Source organism: Parambassis ranga, chromosome 13 (assembly GCF_900634625.1).
Source record: "Parambassis ranga chromosome 13, fParRan2.1, whole genome shotgun sequence".
NCBI classification, from domain to species: Eukaryota; Metazoa; Chordata; class Actinopteri; family Ambassidae; genus Parambassis; species Parambassis ranga.
Window position 1 is genome coordinate 740,352 of NC_041033.1, and position 23,636 is coordinate 763,987.

General features: G+C 42.3%; 1 protein-coding gene across 12 annotated transcripts in view; it reads left to right on the top strand.

Moving 5' to 3' along the window:
• Positions 1–4,716: 4,716 nt before the first annotated feature.
• phldb1b (pleckstrin homology-like domain, family B, member 1b) overlaps positions 4,717–23,636 on the top strand; it is an 86,233-nt gene continuing 67,313 nt past the window's right edge. For 11 of the 12 annotated variants that reach the window (XM_028419958.1, XM_028419965.1, XM_028419968.1 and 8 more), the window contains exons 1-3: positions 4,717–4,954; positions 20,184–20,285; positions 22,930–23,053. In XM_028419958.1, coding sequence (XP_028275759.1) covers positions 4,874–4,954; positions 20,184–20,285; positions 22,930–23,053 — 307 coding nt within the window. In that variant the 5' untranslated portion in view covers positions 4,717–4,873. Of the gene's footprint in view, positions 4,955–8,776; positions 8,914–20,183; positions 20,286–22,929; positions 23,054–23,636 lie in introns of those variants that run through there. The other variant, XM_028419960.1, reaches the window with a different exon arrangement.

The following is a 23,636-nucleotide window of genomic DNA, read 5'->3' on the forward strand; positions in this document are numbered from 1 at the left end:
GAGGGAGTGCACGAGGAAGGGGAGGTCAAGGCACCTGAACCGAGAGCAGGGTCAGTGCTGTCACAATCACATCAGAAACAATGCGAAACAGGCAATAAAGCAAGAACTAAAGCAAAACTACAAAACAACCAAATCAAAGCCCTGACTCAGACTACCATCCTGACAAAAAGCTGATGAGCCTGTATGGTCATCTTTTCACTTACCCTGAACCGTTACAATTTACACTGAGATTCATTAGTAGGTAGTTTACACCATATTGCAGATGCTTTATTCATCCCAAGCTGGGAAATTTCATGAGAATACAATGTGAAATGACAGTAAAATAGTTAGTGATATATATATATTCAATTATTAAATAGGATCCATACACACTGTAACTGTAAATCACTTGTGTTCAGATGTGTGAAATTGTCCAGACACTCAAACAAAAATAATTAAATGCGCCTGCTGTTTCTCTCTTCGGTCTCTGTCCTTCACAGTGTGAGGAAACAGGAAGGACTTTTCAACAATGTGTGGTCACATGACAATTTTGTTTAAACTCACCTACAAACCAGCTAAAACTACATATGTTCCGGCCATTTACACAGTGCACTCCGTTTCCTTTGTCGTCCTGTCTGAGGCGACATCACTGTCACTAGATGGCGCTGTGATGTTGCTCTTCACATCAGACAGCAGCACCAAAAACAAACACTGCCTGGAGCTGAACTCTCAGTAATCCTTCAGAGCAGCAGCACTCCCGGACATTTGTCTAAAATAAGCCCCCGCTGGCCATTGTCAAACACTGGATCAACATTTCAGCTTTGACGAGCAGAGCGTGACATGAAGACTGACGGAAGTTATTGTAGGGGCGGTGATAGTGTTCAATGAAACACTTCTGTGGTGGGCCTATACAACAGGGCTGCGGCTTCCTACAGTATGGCCCCGGGCCACAGGGGCAACACACGTGGGAGTCTGATCCACCACCCCTCAACTGCGAGCACATCCTGGCAAAAAGTGATGACCTATTTCCTTCACATCTCCACATGCCTCCCCCTCTGCAGGCCCTGATTCGCCTGCTAATTGAATTTCCATCGCGGTCGACTGTAACAGAGTACAGAGTACGTCCACGCTTTTTGTTCGCTGAGTGAGATACTCCAATCATCTCAAAGGATCAAGTCAGCGCCCATCACGGCCTTTGATGTTCATAATGAGCGCTTCCCTCAGCTCAGCCCTGCAGCGCTCTGCTGTAAAGGCGTCAGGATTTGAGTGGGTGCGTGGGTGCTGGTGTGGTAGTGGTGGGGGGAAAGAACTAAATATGCTTTTCATTAAAGATGAAAGGGGAGAGAGCTTTTACTGTTTCAGACATGTGTTTATGCCAGATGTGTGTGTGTTTGCATGAAGCAGAAATGTACCTTTGACCCCCAGTGTTTTGTGGGTACCTGCAGGCTCATCCATGCAGCGCTCTGCTTCTGCAGCAGGCTCAGTGCCAGGTGGGACAATTCAGACCGGCTGAAAGGGAGAAGACAGCATGAGGTTTTCTATGTACAGTTGAAGGAAAATCACCTGAATATTCTTATTTTGTGCTCCATGTTCAGGGACACGCTGTCCTTCTTCAGTTATAAGATGTGAAGATTGCCTGTGTGTGGCTGGGCTCACTGTCACATGTCGCAAAGAGTAAACACACCTGAAGATCCAGCCATTAGCATGCGGGTATGCAATTAACTGTAGGCTGTATTGTTTTAGTAGGAAAAATATTTGCACAAGAGGTCAACAGTTGCTTCTTTGCCCCAAAGACCATCCTCACACCTAGAATACACACAGAGCTTCCTCACAGGATGCTGATTGGTCTGATCTGCTAAATGTTCAGGTGCAAACACTGTTTGTGATGAATGTCACAGCCATGTCTACCAACTAAACGTATGAGGGTGTCTTCTCATCAGTCATCTCATAACTCAAATTTGAGTTGAGAGAAAAACGTTTTTTCTTACATCCAATATGCTGTGTGTCGCTAACAATATCCATCCACATGGAGACATCAAGTGAAATGAACACATGACAGCTGCAGACATCCTGTTCCTCTTTTACACTTACTCACATAATACCATCATGTTTGAAGCAGCACTGGGGGTGTCAGTCAGTGTTACCTCATCTGCCAATGTTGATATTTCAATGTAGGGCTAATAATGGCGTATGATTAATAATGTGCTTCTCTCTGTAGAAAACATGTTCTCCATGTTACTTACACGCTGATACAGCAGAATGAATACTTTGTTTTCCTTCTACATTTTTCTAAGTAACCATTTTAAGGACTTTTTGTAGGTCAGCAGCCACTTTATCAGTTACTGTAGCTCTACGCTGGGATGTGAATGTAAGTGCACTGTAGAAGAAACTGGGTAAAGTCATCTGTCACACTTAAATGGTTCCAACTTAGGAACGTAGGAGGAAATACAGATAGATAGATAGATCTTTATTGTTATTGTAGAGAATACAGTGAAACTGTTGGAGTAATTCAGTTGCAGCTAATAGAAAATATAAAAGATCTGACAACTCACCCACACACATTTATACCCACAACATGTTTGATGAATGAATGAAACAGTTATTGCACAGGTTTGGATTAAAAATACAGCAGTTTCAGATGAGAGGGGAATAAGACGAGGTGTGTGTGTGTTCAGAGATTGGTCTGCTGCACACTAACCACTCAACCACTGTCATGAAAGCATAGAAATCCAGTTTTACTTCACAGAAATGCAGAAGAATGTGAGTGGCAAATATCAAAGGAATAACTCGAATTCCGTGGCTGAGCTACCATCGATGCTAATTATTTACAGCTAGCCAATTTCCTAAAAGAATGGCATTACAAATGGAGATGTGAGCTGGCTAATAACAGCCAACACAAATGCCTGCTAGAGAAGGAAACATGCCTTCACAGCGTTGTGTTTGGGTGCAGTGCTGGTGCATTGCTCAGCAGCTGACAGTGTGGGTAGGTGATCCTGGTGGGAGGTTAGGCACAGCTTGTTTCCAAAAATGTGAAATGAGCGGAAAAAAGGGGAGTTTTGAAAGCATCTCAGGACTGATTAACACCCCTATCAACCCACACTGATACATTACAGCCCAGCAGCTGCCAGGGCCACATCACAGTGTCTACTGGTTGAACACATTGTGTCTATGTCAGTTTGCCTGGGATGTTTGTCTCTGCAGCAGCCCAGCTGTGTGATTCAGGCTGACGGGTCCATGTACTTTATATAAATCATGACAAATCCCACCCAGCTGTACAGGAATGTTAGGCATGTGCAAGTCAAAATCATCAGGGCACAGAGGCCTTTGCTGTGAAGTGCATACAAACGAATGCATGTGGTGCTTCCAGCTGGAATTTGTGCTCAGTGATAAAGTGGAGAGGCTAACCTGATCCAAATAACTGTTTTGGTGAGAGTGTAACCACCAGCTGGTCAGTAATGACAGTCTGCAGCACAGACTACTGTTGACACAGGAGAAGAGAAAACTCTGACTTTTACCCTTGTCCGAGCTATAATGTAAAAGTCAGAAAAGTAGTTTCTGTGCCACAACAAACAGGCAGTGTCCTCTCTGCAACAGGCTGTGGGTGTAGGCTGCATATTTGTGTGACCTCAGTGTTGTTTGTGATTCCGTATGTACGGTACATTCAAACATCTGAGACATAGCAAACGGTTGGGATGCATGGACAAAACTATTAACTCTGGAAATGGTTTGATTTTTTTATTTTATTTTAGATACTTTAATAATCCCAGAGGGAAACTGTTTAAGGCTGCTGCCAAGCAGTGTCATACAATGTGAGCCACACCAGTGAGTGCACTGGAGGTAGTGCGGGTAAAGTGTCTTGCCCAAGGACACACAACAATGACTGACAATGACAATGAGGAGTTGGGATCAAACCACCAACCTTCCAGTTATTGGACAACCCTGCTCACTGAGCCACTGCTGCCCTTAAATCATCATTTAAGGTGTGGAAACATGAAGATGAGCTTTATTGAGCTAATACCTATCCAACCTGGACCTCCAGTGGATCTGGAATCTGCTGATATTGTTGCTGTTGTTGTGCTATAATGGCAAACAGTCACAGAAATGAACAAAACTGCTAAACATACACAGCCATATAGCAGTGCACATCTGCTAATGCTGACCCAAACTGTGATGTCTTATACTCAGTGATAGCAGGCTGCAGACCCAACACCTAAAAGCCCCTTTTGCTTTAATGTCATGAAGTCATTTCCCCCATGTGTTACACATCTACATCTACACGTGAACCTGTAAAGCTCTCTGTACTTTTGCTGGGTACAGTAGCCTTTGAGAATGAAGTAGAATGTGTCTCAGAGTTAAGAATAAAGAATAAATGGCTGATCTCTGATAAAATTCGAGCCTCACTGTATTCGGCTCATGTTCCGCACCTTGTTTACCTATGAGTCCAGTTCAGGTTAACAGTTGAGCAGGTCCTCATGAACAACACAGCATTTCTTTATCCAGAAGAATGAGCGCCTTGTGCCCCGTGTTGGGGCGAGGCTGAGCGGACAGGAAGGCTGGGGGACTGAGGGTACATATGTTCTAGGAGCATGTGTGTGTGTGAGTACCAAAGGAGAGAGAGAGAATGAAAGAGAGGGCATGTGATTCAAGAGAGTGGGAGGGAGGGGACCAACAGCCGCAGCCAGACAGTGTGTGTCAGCAGTGTCGGCCACATGGCTTTAGCCCAGTGTGTGTTATGACAGCCAGAGACAGTGTGTGTGTGTCTACAGTGAGGAGAGTCCGTGTTTGAGGGACCCTGGAGAGAGAGAACAGAGAAAGAAGCTTCCTCTTTGGATCCCTGTCAGAGTTGGTGTGTTTTTGTATTTTGTGACACCAGCAGCAGTCCCAGCCTGTCTTTATGAGCAGCGTCAGCAGTCTGTGTAGTCCACTGGGTTTACTGGACCAGTCCACTGCACACACCCACCCACACCTCCATCAGGTAATGTGGATTCCTCTCTAATTCGATATTTGACTGATTTCTGGCAGCTAATCTAGGTATAAAGCTGGAAACAGTGCAGGTGTGAGATAGTTGGCAGCTTTGCTCATGCAGTGAGGGCCTTATGGGTAAAAACAACCTACAGAGCACAGTGGTTAAAGACACTTTACATTCAGTTCCTTACGTTAGAGCTGTATTTTTAAGGATTGCCAGCCTTGAGTAATCTTGCACTGGAGTGATTTTAACAGGAATTCTTACGTAATCCTTTTAATGTTCTTGGCAAAGCTGGAGTGACATCTGGTTACATTTTGCAGTTGTGTTTCTTACACTGACCATTACTATTGGTGACAAAAATAACTGATGATGTAATAATGATGTATGGCAGGTCTGTGGATTGGGCTAGAGGACTTGCATATGTGTTTTTATTATGATAATCCAACAAGGCACATGCTTAGCCGCTGTATGAACCCTTCCTTGCACATCAGTCATATTGTGCTTGGCTTATCAGTTGCACAGACACAATAGACCAGCACAGCTTGGCAGATGACAGGTGTAAAGCCCGAGACAAACTGTTGGAAGACATTATCCATCCACATAGAGGCATCAAGTGAAATGAACACATGAAAGCTGCAGACATCCTGTTCCTCTTTTACACTTACTCATATAACATCATGTGTGATGCAGGCACTGGGGGTGTAAGTCACTGTTGGAAGACATGTTGGATTTAAAGCAAAGCTGAACAAGCTAGGGTTAAAGCTGTACTGATCAAATGATCATGTAATGTGAACGGGATGTATTTTAGTCTCTTTTTTTTTTAAGCTTGTTTTGGTGTTGTAAGGGAAACAACTTTGAATAGTGAGTATCCTACTCTCATCATGCAAACTTTTATATTGCTCCAGATCTGAGATGTAGGCTATCTACAACCGTGTGGCCAACAAGCAGCCAAAAACCAATTACAGGTTGCTGTGAAGGATATTTGACAAAACCCGGTCAGATATGATGTCATATGTGATGTCAGTTATATGTAAATATCTATATTTGTCAATACTTTACATTTAGTGGCAACATAGCTAACTTTATCCATCAGACAGAATCAGGCTGTAACATCTATACTAATTTGAGTAACATGCATGTGTGTAACCTGGACTAACCTATGAGCACAGGCACACAGCTGTGTATGTACCTAGAGGTAAAGCAGCTAAACTCATGGTCCTGTGAGAGGCAGCGGCCTTTCATTGCCACGTTAGCTTTCTGGTCTTCCCACCCTCCTGAAACACTGGCTGTATTATGGGCCGAGGGAGAGGGAGACAGAGCCCCATACACGTTTGCTGTTGTTTGAACCTCCCGACCGAAGCAGAGCTGGGCCACATTTTTTGGGCGCCTGGCAGAGAAAAACGGCTGCTCAGGGTTCCCAGACTGCAGCAACACACTATCTAGTGATAATAAATCCTTTGTTATGTGAGCTCATTCTGCTGAGAGAATAATCAGGCCACCACAGAGGCACTCTATCTGCCCCAAAACCCCACCCCCTCCAAACATCCACCCAGGCCTATTCTCTTACTGAGTCCCCTGTGTTAGGCCCTAATGCCTCCTCTGGTGCTCTGCTTCTGCTGTTAGTGATATTGCTGACCTTAAAAATGATTGCATACATTTTCCTGCAGGGAGGCCATCACCAACAGAGGACTGTTATAATTCACTGTATCAGGGCTGCTCAGTGGATGACCCCTAGATGAGGGTACATTTATGGAAGAAATGAGTAAACACTGGCTGACATTGTGGTTATTATTTATCAGTGGTGAGAAGCCATTTGATAATATTATTAATAAAGCATGTTTAATAGAATAGACTGCATATCACTGTCATACCATCATGTAGACTACAGGTTTACAGGATGCTTTTGCCACACCTAAAAGTCCAAATTTAAAACAAAACGTACCTAAAAGCCGAAGGTTCTTCATGTTACCATCAGCATGCTGCAGCAAGTGTTGATATGCAAGTTGAACTTTTTTGGGAAAACCCCTGGAAAATGAATGGTTTGTAGACCAGATCAATCAGTCCCATTGGATCAGTCCCAAGACAGAGAAGAAGAGCTACAAGGACACAACCCCGGGGGAAACCAAGCAGAAAATATGAGGCATGTTACAATGAATGACCTATCGTCAATTAAGTACTAATTCTCTTAAAACTTTAAATCTTGAACGAAGTTTGTGTGCTTCTGCGTGTGAACTTGGTTTTGTGTCGTGAATGTAAATGCTAAGCTGTCATTAACAAGCAGCAGGAGACCACCTTGTTAACGTCGTGTATGCATGCTCAAAACTCATAATCTTTGTTTATTTAGTGTTAGGCTTTATCTTTTCAGCACTTAGAACTGGTAACGTGTACTCCAAAGAATGTGACATAAAGACAGAAAATGAGACATAATCTGTGTCTCAATTAAGGTGTACAACATTGCCCACAATCTAGTCTATCATTTAATCAGGCTATATTGCGGTACATACAGTCGTTGGGTCACATTGGGTTTTCTGGGGGAATGTTCAGCTCAGGTTTAGAAGGCCCTACAAGTCATGAGCAGATGAACATGACTCAGAATAAGGTGTACATCTATAGCATACCACATCTATAGCATACCACCCAAAAATCCACTTGAATGCAGAAAATCACATCTACTTAATCCAAATGTTCCTGGGGTAGACCTTCAGCTGTCTTCACAGAATATAACCAATAATGTCCATCTCCAGTATGCTGCCCATATCGTAGGCTTTTGGCCCCACAAACCACCAGAATGCATGGCACAACATGAGTACAACGCATGTGTGGCTGCGTGCGGGGAAAAAATGTTCACATCCTACAGAATGTCACTCCAAGGTTTTTTGATAAGTTGGCAGCTCTGGGTTTACATACCGCTCTGTCCTTAGCAGCTATACAATCTGTTCTCTGTCTGCTGCCCCCCCAACAGCTGCAGCATGCACAAGTCACACACAGAGAGACAGGCGACCAATTAGAATGTATGTGATGTGGAGACTGGGATATGACCTGTGCAGATTTACCTCTTTCTTTCTTTCCCACCCTCATCACTTCCTCCCTGCTTTAGTCTTTTATGTGCAGGATGGCATCGTGCCACCTAGAATACAAGACATCATCACTGACAGACTGCTCACCTCACTCCAGCTCCTTCTCAAATATGAAGTGTGAGATATTGTTGGCTCAATATACAAACGTACAACTCTAACCAGCTGTGAGGAATATGCTGCAGCTGTACATGCACAAAAACAAACACACAGAATTTCCCCTAAGGAGTTGCTATGGTAACAAAGGGTTTTTGGCAGAGGCAGCGGACTGGTACGGGATGACCTCATGGTGCTTTCTGACTGATGCTCCTCTTCTTCACCTGGCCTATTTGGACACAAATACAGCAAGCACAATAAGGCACTGATATGAAAGGGCGTGTCATGAATTCTAATGGAAACTTCAATGATTCATAGAGAGTCATAAAAAATCAGCATGAATAATGCCTGGATTGTCCCATCATATTAACAAGTCAAAGAGCAGTTGTACTCACTGGTGATATTGTGCATGTTTTCCAGTGATGGGACCTTAGGAAGTACAGTAAGTATTTCCAGAGGCTGGTGTAATGGGGGCAGAATGACAGGACAATACAAAGACACACTGAGAGCTGTTTGGCTGTCTTTGAGCATGTCTGCTCTTTGGATCAGTTTCCATGACTCAAAGGGATATCCCACGCTGCCTCCAGCCTCCCCTCCCCTTCATTTCCCTTCCTAGCCTCCACCCCTTCAATGTCACTCCCTTCTTTCATATTTTACCACCAACAATGTTCATGGCTCAGACTAAGCCAGGTGGAGTTGGGGGGACTTTTAGGATGTGGACAATGGATGGATTTTAAAGCTTACTTTTAAATGAGCTGTGGAGGAGAACATCAAACAGCACAGAAGAGAAAGTGGAGGGTGAGTGTGTGTGTTGCCGTTATGTTGTAAAAGTGGTGTGCCTGGGTTAAAGATACCATCAGTTAGCTGCTGTATAAGCCTTTAATGAATGCTAACCAATCACCTTTTTTAACTTACTGCTCGTTTAGTCACACAAGATGATGCTCAGTCACACAGGCAGGTGTGTGTGTGTGTGTGTGGTCATATGCAGTGCTTCAGTGGAGGATAAACACACTCATGATAACATTTTTCATCAAGATGGTCCAACTCAAATTTTCAGAACTTTTCTTGCTCATACAGTAACATTGCTTTGAGTGATGTTGACAAATCGGCCTGCCTCACAGTGCTACAGCCTTTAAAAACAACTTGGGAAGGTTCAGATACAGATCCGGTTCGTTGTTTGTAACACATTTTCCCACCCATTTGTCATATGTGATGCAATATGACATGCAAGAGGGATGGTGGTAGTGCACTCACCGCAGACTTCCAGCCGCAGAACTAATGGTGTGTGTTGCTGATTTTGATTGATTGATTTGATTTGGTGAGGTTAATTCAGTTCAGTGTTTCAGTGTTTGTTCTTACCCATTTCTTTTATGTGCATTTATTGCTATTTGTGTGGCGGCCTCATGTAGTTTGTTCTTAGTTCTTTCAGTCCTGGTTCTTTGGATGTTTTTAGAAACATAGCATAAGTGTTTTGAGTCAGGAGTAAACTCTTGAGGAGGTCAGATTTGGTTTGTTAATTGCTGATTCATCACACCTGGATGGATGACAGACAGGTATTTCAGATTTCTATCCGATGTCTGTCTGTCATATGAATTTATATCTCTCTTGCCGTGTGTTGCCATCACGTAGTGTGTACACCTCATGGATAAGGACGTGTGCCCTGTCCCATGTGCAGCAGCAGTCCAGCAGCGTTCCCACTCCTCCTCCAGAGGATTACTGCTGTTGAAAGAGCCCCTTTGTCCCCGCAGCGCTGGAATGCCTGTCCAGCTCCATGTCCTTGGGAAACACTGAGCCAAAAGTCAACGGAGAATACCTCAGGAATACCACAGTCCCTCATTGGCTCTGGTTTTACAGGACAATTACTCTCATTATTACAGGTGTTTAAGAACTTATTTAGAATTATCCATGAACAATTTCCCCCTAGGATCAATAAAGTATTTTGGATGAGAATAAAACCACTATGCATCTGCTGAGTAAAATTCTACATTAAATTGAGATTGTTCTGACACAACCTGGTCTTTGATTGGAGGATTACTTTAGGTTAAAGACTCTGTTCCTTTGAAGAGACTTGTAGTGTGAACATAGCCGTAGATACATCACGGTATTGGAAACATTCCTTTGAGGTTGTTCTCCACATGGTCATAATAACATACACATTTGTCAGCTGCACATCCATGATGTCCACCACATCCCAAAGGTGGTCTGTGGGACGAAGAGTGGATCAAACTGTGGAACCAGCTGCCTCTGCACATTAGGCAGGCTGACTCTCTTGCAGCTTTTAAATCCTCTCTGAAAACACACCTTTTCTCTTTTAACTCAGTCTGAGATGTTGACTGATTGTTTTATGTTTTTACTTTGTTTTTATTTGTTTTTCATTTTTATGTGTTTTATATGTTTTATTGGTGGACAGCCAACAGGGTTGATTTTAAAGTGCTTTATAAATAAAGCCGAGTTGAGAAAGCTGAGAACACACGTCAGGTTCACAGGCACTCATTCTAGTGTGTCTTTGAACATCAGCAGGTCTTCATCAACATGCATACAAACAGAAAGGCTGTGTGACCTTTGCAGAAACACAATCAGGAGTTTTTGGGACATACAGTGTGTCAAATTAGAGGAATGTCAATAGGAAAACAGAAACCAAAGGAAAAACCTACTTTGTATCTGTATGGAAAGTCGCCTCCCTATTCCTTCAAAGTCTTCCACAGATATTAGGCTGGGTTAGGATCTAGTGACTGTGAAGACCATGAGGGAGGATTCACTTTCAATCCATAAAGTTACCATGTTCCTTTTTCTATCTGTATGTACTTTTTCCACTGATACTCCGGTGTGGCCAGTCATTGCTCTAACAGGAGTACATAGAAGTGGAAAATCTGAGCTGAACACTGCACCGCAGTGGCAAGGAATCAGATTAAGTTACTGTACCAAAAACAAGTGTTCTGGAAAAAAAGGTGTGAGTGATGTTTCCCTATGTTTCTCTGGAGTAAAGAGGCACCCAGAGTCACCTCTGACTGCGCCTCCAGCCTGGTGTCTTAGTCAAAGTTACCATTTGACAAGTGTTCTTTCATGGATGATGTAAAGTGTAATTTCTACTGCCACAGGAGACAATAATCTGATAATGACAGGTTTCACACTGACAAACGCACACTGTCAGCCAGGTTTCCATGTCATACTATTTGCTCAATTGACTCTTGTAATTGTCCTGACCTGTAATCATTTGAGGAGTCACCTGACCATACGGCATATGTTTAATCCCTGTGCTGCTGCTTCCAGGCAGAAACACATGCATCTCAGTAGTAGTTACTGAGGACAATGAAAGGAATATTCTTCCTCCCAGACTAGCACAGCCTCTTCGTGTGTAGAGCTCTGCCTGTGTGTTCACGCTGCTCCGTGTCTATGCTGGTAAAAATGGGCCAGCTGGTGTGTTTAGCTGCCTGCTGATGATGGCGTCCCTCCAGTGAGTAGAGCTTCATGCCAGAATAATAAATCTGTGTTTACTCACGCTATAAGGCTACCCTGCATACATTTACATTTTGATGTGTGTGTGCCGGTTAGGCTGTGTTTCAACTGTAGACAAATATAATTCAGAATAAAATCTGATTCATCATTCAAAACAATAAATATGAATGACCTGTATTCTGTGAAATGTTCTAAATGTAGAACCTCTTAAAGAGTTTGTTTCAAGCATTTATTTCCAGCCCTAGAGCTGTTACATTGTCAAGACATAATTCATTGATTGGAAACAGACTTGTAGCTGTAAGGCTGGTTTCTCACTGATTTGCTTTCCAAACCAAATCTAATATAAAACAGAGCATATCCCAAAAAGAAGTCATTTTCTGTTGCACAAAGCAGCTTTTCTAGGCAGATTAAGCTCTGCTCTAGACAAGTGAAGCTGAATTATACAGCAGAAATACTAAAACAACACAATGCTGTAACTTAAACTGTCACATAGTGCAGATCTGTTTAAAGGAGAGCTGTAATATATAGAATATGTTAGCATAGAAAATACATTCAATGACACAAATGTTTTTGTGATAGCAAGTATGTATTTTAAACTAATGCATTTCTGTGACAGTCAGCATAACAACCTTTGCTTCAGTTCATTGAGGTTTTTAGGCGTTCACTTACCCACCGCAGCATTTCTATAGAGTCGAGGTCTGAGCTTATATTCTTTGGTTTTTCAGTCATTCTGATGTGGATTTGATGCTGTGCTTTGGATGACCTAATTTTAATAATATACTTGTTCAGTCTTCTTCTAATTGTCACATTTACACTGAGCATGCTCAGTGAGGTCTGTAGGCTCTGACATGTAGCTCTGGAGTTTTTTTTTGTATTTCTCTGATCTTGGGGTGAGTGCGCTGTTTTCCACTTGTTAATATTGTTTCTCACTGTAGAACATTGAACTCCAAATAGTTGGAAAGACATTGTTTATGTCTTTCCTTCTTGTCATTCTGTTAACACCTGAATGTTCCAGATTGTCTGCTTTAATAGAGGTCTTACACCTGCTAATGATCAATTCTGCAGCTCACATAATTAAAGGCACAGTGAGGGAGTACATAGTATTGAATCATTTTGGCTTCATTTTTGAAGTTAGTGATGGCATAGTGAAAACGTTATATGTTGTTGTTTGTCTGAGGGTTTGATCTATGATCAGGTGATTATTTATGTTTTTACACAAAAGGAAGGAGGGGTGCTACCCTTTGAACATGACTGTGAGTAGGATCAATATGTGACCATCATGGTCACATATTGATCATAAGATGACCATAAGATGATTGCCTCTAATCGTCATTCTTTTAAGTTTTTCTTTTTTTCCCCTGCCAGCAAAACATAGCTCGGACTGAACATCTCCAACACACTGAAAAGTCTGAGTATGCTGTAATAACAGGCTTCAGTAGTACTCATAGTTGAGGTCAGCCTTGTCTCACAGCAGAGGCCTGACCCTAATCTGTGCCACCAACAGGAAGTGACGCCTGGCCTGGCTGGCTATATAGGAAGTCTACATATAGTGACACTCTCTGTATTCCACCTTTATCTGTCACACACTTCCTGCTGTGGCACACAACTCCTCTGTCCCTCGCTCTGTGCACCTCTTCATTAATATACTTCTTTATGGTAGAGTCATTTGTTGACATTGCTGCACATTAATGGATAATAATAATACTTTGATCACGTTTATATTTGTCTGTTTGAAGGTGTTATTATGACCTACCTTACAAATTTATAATGATGTATATACACTACTGTTCAAAAGTTTGGGGTCACCAGGCCAGTTCTACAGCTTCTCTGATCAGCATGACAGTTCAGCTGTGCTATCATCATTTCACAGGAGTTTTCTAATCATCAATTAGCCTTTTTAACATGATTAGCTAACACAATGTAGAACACAGGAGTGATGGCCTCTGCATACCTTTGTATATATTCCATTAAAATCAGCCTTTTCTAACTAGAATACTCATTTACCACATTAACAATGCCTGGACTGTCTGTCTGATTACTTTAATGTTATCTTCATTAAAAAAAAAGCATTTTTTTTAAAAATTAAGACATTTCCAAGTGACCTCAAACTTTTGAACGGTAGTCTTTATGTTTTCTGCTTTAACACGATCCTAGTACGAGCTAGTATTCACAAACAAAAACCTGCTACTGTTGTTATTGCAGCAAGCCCTGATGCACCACAGCTAAAGATGCCACTAACCAGAGTTTTTCAGAATGGGCTCATAAAGCCTGTAAATGCTAGATTTAGATTTGGATGCCACCAGTGGAGTAATGAACGGTGCAGGAAAATGAAAGGACATGAGTTGTGCTTCTGATTCCATAGACTTTTTCCTATTTGTGATAGCAGGTCAGGGGTTTAAAGTCAATCCTTATATTCCCTGATACTCCCATCTGGATCCAGATCTAAAACATTCCATGATACTTATAAAGCAGAGTGTGAGAGGTCACACACTTCCACCTCCAGCCAGATCATTCAGAAATAGACTTCAAAGTCTCTGTTTTGTTGATGGAAGCCTCCTCTGTGAAACCAACAGGATGCCTCCAGCTACAAAGACTGACTTTTGCACTACTGTGCACAACTATTGTGAATGTATAGTCTAGTCATTATGAAACAAAACACTATACATCTACTAACTGTCTTGGTACCAGGTTGTAAACATGTTTATTTTGCTTTAAAGATAACATAAAGGTCTATAGATAGTGTCCACTCAAAGAACTGCAGTTTCATGGAGCTTTTACATTGGCCTTGATTTTTACTTATGCCGTTTGTTTCATGCTTTCAAAGGACTTGCCAGAAAATTGATTAGCTATGCGATAGTAAAAAGCAAGGCACACTGAACAATGCTACAATGCTACCTGATGCTACCTCTTGATCTAAGCCTCAATTATTGGTCTTAACCTCCTTTCCTGTACCCTGGCATAGCTTTTACCAGAGTGTTATACTCTGATAGTTGGCAGACATCCTCGCCCACACACATAATTATGATATGGTGTCATTTTGTATTGTTAGAACATCAGTGGGAAGACAGCGATAATACCACACCATGGCATGTGTGTGTCCAGGCCTTAGCAGTAGTTTTGAGTTTCTGCTTTCAAGATCCTCAGCAACATCTGGTGATGAAAAAACAATATTTTGGATGGAGACACCACCCAGACATGTGCTGGGTGGTGTCAGACTGTGGTTTCATATATATCATGTATGTGCTGTTGTGCCTCCTCCATTCAGTCCATTTGTATGGCTGTGTGTGTCATTGAAAGCAGACTTGTATAACTCATCTTGTGGTTGTTGTTCGTGTTTTAACCGTCCTGTAAGTGTTATGACATTGCATCCATTAAAACCATCTCTGCTCTTTGACAGCAATATTTCAGACAGTTAACCTCCCACGAGTTGAAGAGTTTATACAACATAGCATGTGAGCATGTCGTCTTATCTATGAAGGCTCTGAGTGGATACAGCCTTCTTCCCACACCAACAGTTTACTGCATTTCTTTGGTTTCTGTCTAAAAACAGAATGTGTTATTTGGCCTGGGCCACATCCAACCGAGAAAAACACTACGGCACAGGGAGAACTTACATTCTGTTCCCTGACAAGTGGGTGCTTTAATGTGAACCATGGCCACAAAGGAGTCCTCTACATCAATTATACTTTGAACAGATTTCATATGATGTGTGTGTGTGTGTGTGTGTGTGAGAGAGAGAGAATAGGAAATAGATAAAAATAGAGAATAGAAATCCAAAGGTCAAAGAGAAAACAACAAAACATGGAGGATGTGAAATGACAAGGACAAATTCTTAAGAGAGAGTAATTGAGTAAGATGGACAGAGAGAGAAACTGAGCAGGGATGGAAAGATGGACGTCCCTGCAGAGAAGGATTAGCCATTATCAGACCTCAGGACACAGGAGCAGAGCTATGTGGCGGCAGCCGGCTGGAACAGACAGAGAGACAGAGAGCATCCCCGTGTTCCTCCTCCATCAGCCTGCTGGCTCTCCTCTGTCTCTTACTTCCTTTTTCATCCAGTTATGGAGTCAAGCAAAGCTCCTGTAAGGAAGTTGAAGCAATGGGTTCCACCCTCTGGCAGCCATGTTGGCAGCCTCTTGGCAAAAGTCATTGTGTTTCTCACTTATACTATTTCCTGTACATCAGACATTAGTGAACCCACAGATACTGTGGGTGTTTATAGGCTTACTGTTGTGTTTTGAAACACAGTGTTATGATTTGTCGACTCATTTTGTTGATTTGTTCAGTTTTTTGTCATGTCTTAGTTGTTTTTCCTGGTTTTATTTTGAAAGTCTGTTTTACTTCCTGTTGTGTTCCCTCCTTGTTGATTACCTGCCCCGCCCTAACTGTTCTCACCTGTATCTTGTTACCCCTTTTGTATGTAAGTCCTGCGCTCTCTTTGTCTGTCTTCATTCCTGTGTTTTTCTAGTTTTCATCCCTCTGGTTGTTGTTCCGGTTTTTGTTTTTACTATCTTTTGTTTAAACTTTGTTCCTTAGCCTTTTGGGTTTTTTGTTCTTTGGTCGACTTTTGATATTTGTTTGAGTTATTGGCTTTATTAACATAAAGCTCACTTTATCTTGGATAAATTGGCATTGAGTCTGTCTGCATTTGGGTCCTTCTGACCTCTAAAATCAAAACACAGAGCTTCTTAAGACTACACAGTTGCAGGTGTCTCAGTGTTTACAGGCCATTATCTGCACACACCCTCTTGTGTCCTGGACCTCTATAAAGCAGCCAGGTGTGTTTACAGAGACATTTGTGATACACCTGCACAGCTTTAAGGCCTCCTTCTGCTCTTTTCATTCACATCCTTGCTGCTGCGGTTTAGCATTTTTCTGTTGTGCTCATGAAGTTAAGGACTGCATCAGTTTCCAGGCAAACGACACATGATCCAAGCTGTCAAGTAATAACAGGTAGATATTTGTTTCTAAACTTAGGGAGACACTTTGACCTCCTAAGTTGAAAGTAGGCTACAAGAAAAGTCAGTCAAGTTTTTCTTGGAAACAAATCGTAGTAAAGCTTGCATGGTGTGTGTGTTTGTACAGCTTGACACACCTCAAGACCCCATTTACACATACACTGTAAAAACAAGGACTATTCCCTTCGTCTGTGCCGTTCCTCTGGATACGATTCTTTCTAAAAACTCTGGCCAAAGTGGAGATTTTGGAAAACTCCACATTCACATTTGAATGTGAACAAAAACAGAGAAAAACTAGTGTTTTTGGCAATCTGAGCGTCAAAAGTGCAACCTTTTTTTGTGTAGTACGGCTGCCAGAGTAGGCTATAGTCTAGTAATGGAGCGTATTTAAGCGGGTTCATATATGACGTGTGCATGATGATATATTGGAAAACGGAGGGAAGAAAATATTAGTTTATCAAAATACCGTGCTATGTGTAAACAGCCCAAGTGTTATCATTTATTTCACCTAAGTTACCGATGAGAATGATCATATCACACAGACGCAGGGTAAGAAGTGACCCATGCTTCTCTTTACATTCCTGATTGTCTCTGCATTCTCTGCGCCTGTCCTTCCTGAGCAATGATTTCTTTCACGATCCATTTCTTGGTCAGTACACACACTGCATGTTTCTTGAGTTTGAATCATTTGCAGGACACAGTTTGAAAATCAGTTGCCTGCTGCTGAGGCGCATGTCACCATCTTTCTATGATCTGTTTTGTTCGTGCCATCTTACATTTTTATTTGATGTAGTTGGCAGGCTGTCCAGATTCTCTTCACGCTTTTACATTTTTGCATTCCAACTAAATAGTGGGCCTCCCTCCATCCCTCGCTTGCTTTCACATCCCCATAAAAAAGAAAGATTCCCTCATGTGTGAGCAGAGATCCATGCCTGCTCAACGGAAAACAATGCCAGCCTTTCTGCCCTGGCATGAGAGGGAGAGAGAGAGTGATGGAGCTTTGTGTGTTTCTGGTTTTAAGAGACAGAAAAGCTGCTGTTGTGAGCTTTGATGTGGTGGGAACAAACAGCCATATTCAGAGTATTTACTTCTAGTGTAGAAAATTGCACTTAAAAGAATAAGAAGAAGAAATTCCTGAGAAAATAGACAGTGAGTGCCAATAACTGGTATTTTTAAGAGCCTTGAAAATGTGTCCTATTTGAAGTGGGAAGTCAGAATTTCTGAGTTTATACCCAGGCTGAAATAAGCTGACAAATGTGGGATTTCTTCTGTTTTAAGTGTGGTTTGGTCATGCACCAAAATAAAAGCAGCACTTTAAAGTCCTGGTTGTCATGTCCATGTTCCAATAATGAGTCCTTACCACAGCTGCCTGTTGATTCGCTTCTCCCTTGTCTCATACTTGCTGCCATTGAAGGAGGATCTCCTGTCAGTCCTGATGAACCAACAATCAGCATCCATCAGCAGAATGCCAGTGTTTTACATGCACTTCATGGCCTGAGCTGGACATTAATCTTTTTCTAGTTCAGACATATATCAAAATATATATATATATATATATATGGCAAAATAGGTCTGACTACAGTATTGACTGCATTATATGTCTGAACTAGAAAAATATTTATGTGCAATCCTCTATCTTATAATAAATAGGGCTGACGGTGCATAAACTGGCCTACCGAGAACACCAAAAACATACTCGAAGGCACTCTCCAGGGCTAGACTAGATCACTACTCTAAACTCATTGACAATAACTCTGGTGACTTCAAACAACTCTTCTTAACCATCATCCACCTTTTTAAACCACACACAACAATCACACTTTAGACCACTGTAACAAGTTCCCTATCATCCTCAAACATCTCCACCACATCTTACTTCAGTTACACCAAACCAACTATCACACTTCTCCCCCACTATGCAGCAGGAGGTTGAAAGCATCATTCGTAAATTAAAACCCTCTACATGCCCACTGGAATCTCTCCCCTCTCCCTCCTCAAAACCCACAACCACCAATCAGTCTGCTTATTACAAGGATCATCAACCTCTCCCTTCAAACCGGCCATGTTGCACCCTCCCTAAAAGCTGCTCTCATCATTCTCAAAAAACCCAATCTAGACCCTCAGGTTCTTTACAATTACAGATCTCCATCCTCCCATTCCTCTCCAAGGTCTTGAAAAAATAGTCTCTGCTGCACTCCACACATTCAATACTGTAGATCACCACATCCTTCAGCACTACATTGGACTCCATAGCACAGCTCTCCACTGGTTTCAGTCCCCTTACAGGGCGAGTTTGTAGCCCTGGGGGCTCCCGGCCCCATAATGTGACCAGTGGTGTCCCCCAGGGCTCGGTGCTTGGCCCGACCCTCTTCACCATATACATGCTATGGGAAAGGTTCTTTATTCATGGTTTATCCATGGTGAGCATGTTCATTCAGTAACTGTGGTACATTTGCATTGTGCATAATTACAACTTTTATTTTTGATCAAATCATGTCACTCATCAATCTCCTCTCCTTTCCTCTTGTTCTCCTCTTCTCTCTTTGATCCCTGTGCTCTCTCATTCACTCTATGTGCACACATATGTTTCCCTGTTATCTGGGACTTTGCTGCTGTCAGTCAGGAATGTAGGTCTTACTCTAGTGAAGCAAGCACCAACAGGTCTGACCTCCTGAATAGGAGTATGTGGAGAGCGGTGCACCAGTACAGACAAAAGGCAAAGACACAATCTGTGTTTTAATGGAAAGGAGCAGCATTGGAGATATTGTGCTGAAGTCGGTTTTTAGAACGTGTCCTGCTCATTCAAGTTCACACTGATAGGATTTAGCAGCAGCAGCTACAACAAGGAGCGGCTCTTTGCCATGGAGGCTGTGCCGTTTCTGGACAACTGGGGAAAGGTATTTCTAATATTTAAATCAGCTGAAATTCCTCATCAGGAAATAAAACCTGAAGTGTTTCTTCAGGCTCAGAGCAGATGGAATTTTTAAAGAATTTGTTTTTATTTTCTGGCTGTTTTGTGATTTACTGCCTGGGGCTGCTGAATATCATTTCAGTGGAACAAATATGGTGATATTACAGCAGTGTTTTGTTATCCTGAGGGTAGAACTGTGTTTTCCATCCCTGCTGCACAACATTTTAGACATGCAAACGACTCCGGGTACACTCGGATTCCCTGTGATTGTGATAATGATGTGTTTTCTAACCTTTCCCATGTGGTTTTCTGAGCTTTTCCCTTACAACCACACTCACACAATGACTTCTCATGTCTCACTTAATTACTGCAAATGTTCTCACAGAAAGAACAGGCTACTTAACACTTAGTGATGTATACATGGAGCATTAATGATGGTTCCTTGTTCTCTGCTGACTGGATGGAAATACATCAAATTGACTTGAGTGAGACAGCAGGTATTTGTGGTGTGTGTGTTTGTGTGTGTGTGAGAGAGAGATTTCCATTGAATGTGCATTTCTCCTTCTGAACACCATCTAGTATTTCTTGTGTGAGTGTGTGTTTTTGTTGTGACATAATTCACACTGTCGGGAAGTTCCAGTTCTTAAATGTATCAAATATGGAAACATTGCTACTGCAGAAATGAAGTCACCCATGACGACTTCTGTGACACATTTTCTCAGTGCTGTCACTTCCTGTTTCAGGAACTTCATGTGTCGCAAGGAGCCTTGGACAGCTCAGTGGACATGGACCGCCTCAACAAAAACATGCCTGAGTGTGGACGGCAAACCCACCAGGTGTTACAGGTAAGTGTGTGTGCATGGTGTGTTTGAGAAGGGGGAGGTAAAGAACGACTAATTGTGAGGATTCACACAGGTTTGATTGTTACAAACTTGGCAGCTAAAACATGTCATCAGTCTTATTTGTTTCCAGTCCTCACACACACAGAAGGAGCTTTTTTCTCCTGATAACTGTATCCACTGATGTTAAATGTCAGCACATTGGCCACACTGACAGATTTCTGGCTCTGAAACTCTCCTTGGATGAGTTGGAGAACGACGAGGCAGCAGGTCAGGTCAGGCAGCTCAGCTGGGACGCGTCCCGACACCATATGTCAACGTGGAATCTTGAGACAGAGTCAGTAATTAGACAAAGATGTCTGCGTGTCCCACCTGCTGGTGCTGACAATCCGTTTAGGCATTAGGAGGAGGGTCTGTGTCTGTGTGTGTTCTGCTTTATAACTACATGTGTGCAAGTCAGAAGGAACATGAAGTGGAAACAGTTAAACACAACTTTAACTTCCATAACGTGAAAGTGGGATATATGGCACATTTTAGACAGAACTGGATGCAAGCACTTAAAGAAGAATGTAGTGGACTGCAGTCATGACAGTAAAACTCTAATCAGCTCTTCTTAAAGGATAATTCCACTTTATTTCCACCCATCTGGCTCTGTGAGCTATGCTAACTGCATTCCAATTTGCAGAGCTTTGGTCTGTCATGAGCCAGTCTGTCTCAAGGCAAGAAGCACAAACTGGCAGCTTTTCAGAAAACATGAATTATTTCCAAAGTTTGTTCTTACTCAGACAGAATGTAAACACAGCAAACAACATCTTGCCAATTGCATTTAGGATACTACTGCCTGACCCAATCACCAGGAATTATACTTTAAGTCAAGATACTTTGTTGTCTCCTTATGGAGATGATCAACAAACAACAACAACAAATTTAAAACCTGTTCCATACTTACCTGTTATACATGGCAGTAAAAATGTGATGGAGGAATTTTGATCATGTGCATATGAGTTTGTTTAAAGCCTGGCAACAAAGTTTTGAGTGTGTGGGATATATGTGTGGGATATATGTGTCCGTGATTTCATGTGAAGCTGCAGCAAGCAATTAAAAGATTTTATTGTAAATTTGTTATGTATTAGTTATCCACAACTCAATAGACTCATAAACATGGTGAGTGTGTAAGCTTTACCCAGCAATAATAGTTCTATGATTTCATCTCATTTTAACCACCATTTGTATGTACTTCTCTTTTAAAGGGATAAACAGTGAACAGTCTTGTAGATTTGATTGCCTTCAGTAAGAAATAAATGTATTATTTTGCCCGCGGTGTGAGTGTGCAGACAGGGAGACTGAGGCAAGCTGTTGCTGAACGCTCCACATGGGAGCAGCAGCACACAGCAGATCAGCTAGTATGAATCCTGCAGCCCGCTCACCCCTCCCCCCTCTCCCATCAGTCCCAGTGAGGCACCCAGCGCAAGCCAGTCTCCATCTCTGCAATCCTCTTAGGCTTGACCCCACTCCACTGACCGACCACCCCAATCAGATAATCCTATTAGGACACACACAGCTAGCTAACCAGCGAAGAGACCAAGTTCATGATTGAGTCCAGATTGTAAACAAAAAAAATGCAAGGGCTCAAATATGGGACAAAAAGACACAGTCAGTGCAGGTTTTACAATACAAATCCAGTGAATGACTCCACGGCATCATAGTTCGACATATCAGGACAAACACTGGTGTGACTCGTATGAGCTGAATTACAAGTTAACAAGTCAAAGTGGGTAGAAACAGCCGTGAGCTCTGTATTATATGCTTTCTTTGCATGGTGGATGTTTACAACAAGCCTATGCACAGTTGGAGTAATTTAACAATGAGATGACAAAAAAGCAGAGTTGTCTTTATTTTGGGGCATGGCTGTGCTGAAAGTGCTCATCACAAGTTAGCTGGCTGAACACCCTTTATGTTTCTTAGTTGCAGAGTGTTGTTGCCATGGTGACATCCCTTCCCCTTTGCTAAGCCCAAAGCACACGGTGGTGCTTCAGGCAGAGCTACGAGGGGGAAGACAACACACACACACTGCTGTTTAGTGAGAAATATGTACAGTCAGCAGTAGAAATGGCCCCCATAGTGAAGACTCCTTATCCAGAGGAGGATGAAGCCTCTCTGTGAGGCAGTGCTGGACAGAAACCATGTTCTCTCCTCCTGTGACTCCCCCTGAGATGTGACATATTCACATTTTTTGTGTCATGCACAACCAATTAGTTCAGCTAATGGCCAGGAAATGATTTCCTGTTAGGTCCAGTTCACAGTCAGTCTAGACATAGTTAAGAATGTGACCTCTTTTGGGGAGATGTCTTCACAGAGGTCTGCTGCAGAGGCTGCAAAGCTTTTAAGCAGTTGCAGCTATGAATTAATTATGTGATCACTTCATTTTTAATAGTTATATGGGAATAAATTATTTCAAAAACATTTATGCAGTTTGCATTATAACAGAAATGCTAACTCTGCTAAAATTGAATAGTTTTGCATACTCAGCAATGTTCCACAGCAGCCAAATAAAACCCACTATTCTGAACAAAGGGATCAGGTGATAATACACATCACAGGTTCAAATTCCAGGACTCACACTTCATCCACTGTCTGACTTCCTCTGCAGAGCACCCCGCTTGACCTGATCGAGACCGGAAAGGGGCTGAAGTTCCAAGCAGAGCGCCCCCACTTGGTCAGTCTGGGTAGTGGGCGTCTGAGCACTGCCATCACCCTGCTGCCCCTGCCTGAGGGTGAGACACGACAGAGCACTTCAGACAATGATGTAACAGCTGAGTTTGCTTTGGTCAGCCATAAAAAAACTGAGCAGTCACAACCAATTTACACAAGTTATGAAAATATACCTCTGATATAACTGGTAAACTTTCACATTATGTCCAAGAGTTTAAATCAAGGCAACTGGACTCAGGGTTTTTGTCATGTGAGTTCCTCCCAGAGGTCCTGAGCACATAAATACACACACTCCCCCAGGACAGCCCAGTCCAGTCCAGTCCAGTTGCCTCGATTTAAACTCTTGGACATAACTATGACCTGGATGAATGAGAGCATCCACACACACTTTCTGTCACATTATTCACATTCACATGTGACAGCAGATTTCATCTTGAGCTTGTCCTCTGAGCTGTTGGTTTGCCTGTTAGGCTGATGTCCTTTGTGTCGGTCGACCTGGCCCTCCTCTGTCTGTCTGTGCAGGCTGCAAGGAGATTTATTTCTTCAGGTTGTATCCTGGAGTGTGTGAGTTAGTATATATGTGTGCATATGCATTGTTTTGCACTTTTTACAATCTGTTGGAGGCCTGTTCTTCAAAATAATGTT